Here is a 2,189-nt window from a genome sequence, read left to right as displayed (position 1 = left end):
GATGTAAAAAAATCAGGATGTTTGTGAAGTCAGTAAAAACGATTCTCAAGAATTATGGACCTGGAAGAATTTTGGGTAAATTCTGGGAGGAAACCCAAAACCAGCAAGAATTTTGGGATTTCAGTTAGCAATTCATAAAATTTTTCTGATGAAAAGTTTGGGTGAATTGAGCGATTATTTTGAGTAAGATCTCAGCTTTGGGAAATTTTGGTTGTGTTTTCTCAAAACTTTTGATGAACTGTCCTAAAATTTACCGTAAACTGATCAACTTTTATTCCAAGTTAGGGGCTTGGTACAGGATAGCTTTATTATTGTGTAGCATACTATTTGTTTTAAAAGCGAGAATCATTTATAGCATGCGTTGAACTGTGACTCATTAGCATTGAATTAATTCAAATAATTAGTCTAATAAACCAGGAAATTAATTTTTTGTTCTCAAACGACGTACCGATCTAGAATAGTTTCAGTATTGTCTAAATTGATGAAAACAAATGTCACCTTCATGTTAAAGAGATAAACCATTGTATAGACTGCTAACTTGCCAAATTCCGTTAGGTTAATTTCAAGTGTCGTTCAGAATATATCATAGCATTAGCGTATGAAGTTACCAACTATCGGTTTGAGCCCAATACAGGTTTAATGAAAATATTCTCATCAAAACCAATTTTACTATCTATTTTAACTTCCAATACCTGGGATTGTACCGAACCATTTCGGCGACTAAATAGATTTTCCTTTGAGCAGCTTCAGTTTCGCATTATACTTGTATTTGACTAGCCAGAAACTCCCCAGATATCTGTGAGTGTTGATCAGAGAGCAAATACTCGCTGATTTTAGACAACTGCCAAGCACATACTACTTACGGTGTTTAATATCATTTCTAAATAAATAAGAGTAAGTGCATCGATTTGTTTCATTAGCTTTTTGGATCATTGTTTAGAATTTGGTGTATCTATTTTTGAAGGGAGCATGGATTAACCTAGCAAATGTTTCGCTTTTGTACCCAACCAAATACACCCACGTGAGTACAATTTGGTGAATAACTGATCTTCAGAAAGTTACTCCTAAAAGGAGATTCAATGTTCTGCCAACAAACTCTACCAATAACTAAAAACCTTAAGATCAGCATGTATGAGTTCTTCTTAATATCTTTCAAAGTATTAGTGAAGATAGGTTTTGAAATGGTGAAGAAATCACTGGGTTTTCTCTAAACCGGATTGCTTTGTCATGAAGCTTTCATTGTCCTTCTGGACAGCATTGAGAAGACTACTGTTAACTAAAAGCGATTTAGTTAGGACATGTAGCATAAAATATATATTACGTCGCTTCAAATGATGTATAACACCAGGATCGGTCCCCATTTACATTCATTAGGTCAGTTTTCTACTCCTTTAAAAATCTTTAACGAGAAGTAAAATAATGCCATCTTCATCTTGTTTTTGACTTGACGTTTTAGCCAACTGTTACAGTAAAGTACGTGAGGAGACTAACTTTTTACGTTCCCTTATCAATGGTCAACTTCCAAGTGATCGCGAAGTGAAATTTGTTTATAATGATGACAACGGCACTAACGCATCCGTTAACAATGCCGAAGTCAAAGTCCCTGGATCTAGACCTTCGTGGTTCCCATCCATTCTACAAGAAACAAAACCTCCGGGTGGTGAGAATTCATAACGCTATTGTACATTAATTCATTGTTTTATGAGCTCCTAGATGACAGTTTATAAATACACAATCATACCTCCTATTATTTGTACTGTTACCTTATACACTATCTAAACATCTCAGTCAGATTTACCTTCTTCAATTACCCAGTATTAGTTTTTATGCTTATTGAAATTTTATATGACGTCGATTCGGCACACAGTGCTGAAGTCAATTGAATATTATGGTGATGGAATCACTTAGTGATATTTAATTTCTAAGATATATACTTATTTCTGGGCAAAATGCTTTACTACCTTAGGGTAGATCTAGTTTATCAATAACATATTACTTCTCAGAAACAATACTAGTTTCTATTTATTCGTAGTCGATATCCAGATCTGCATTTGATCATGGTCTGTTGAGATATAGGATGAGATGCGCTCTGTGGATCCCATTGCTAGCCAAAATACTGAACTTTCTTTACCCAATTTGGCGTCACCTATTACCGCGTCTGTGCACCATCCAGCGGTTAACTGATCTGT

At 34.9% G+C, this 2,189-nt stretch overlaps 1 protein-coding gene across 1 annotated transcript in view; it reads left to right on the top strand.

Moving 5' to 3' along the window:
* Positions 1–1,682, top strand: part of Smp_122490 (hypothetical protein) — a 3,334-nt gene extending 1,652 nt beyond the window's left edge. The window contains exon 4 of the mRNA XM_018795222.1: positions 1,457–1,682. Coding sequence (XP_018649556.1) covers positions 1,457–1,674 — 218 coding nt within the window. The 3' untranslated portion in view covers positions 1,675–1,682. The remainder of the gene's footprint in view (positions 1–1,456) is intronic.
* The last annotated feature ends 507 nt before the right edge of the window (positions 1,683–2,189 follow it).

The sequence above is a fragment of the Schistosoma mansoni genome, chromosome 1 (genome assembly GCF_000237925.1).
Source record: "Schistosoma mansoni strain Puerto Rico chromosome 1, complete genome".
Lineage (NCBI taxonomy): Eukaryota > Metazoa > Platyhelminthes > Trematoda > Strigeidida > Schistosomatidae > Schistosoma > Schistosoma mansoni.
The sequence above is the reverse complement of the archived record's forward strand: the minus strand, read 5'-3'. Positions and strand labels throughout refer to the sequence as shown.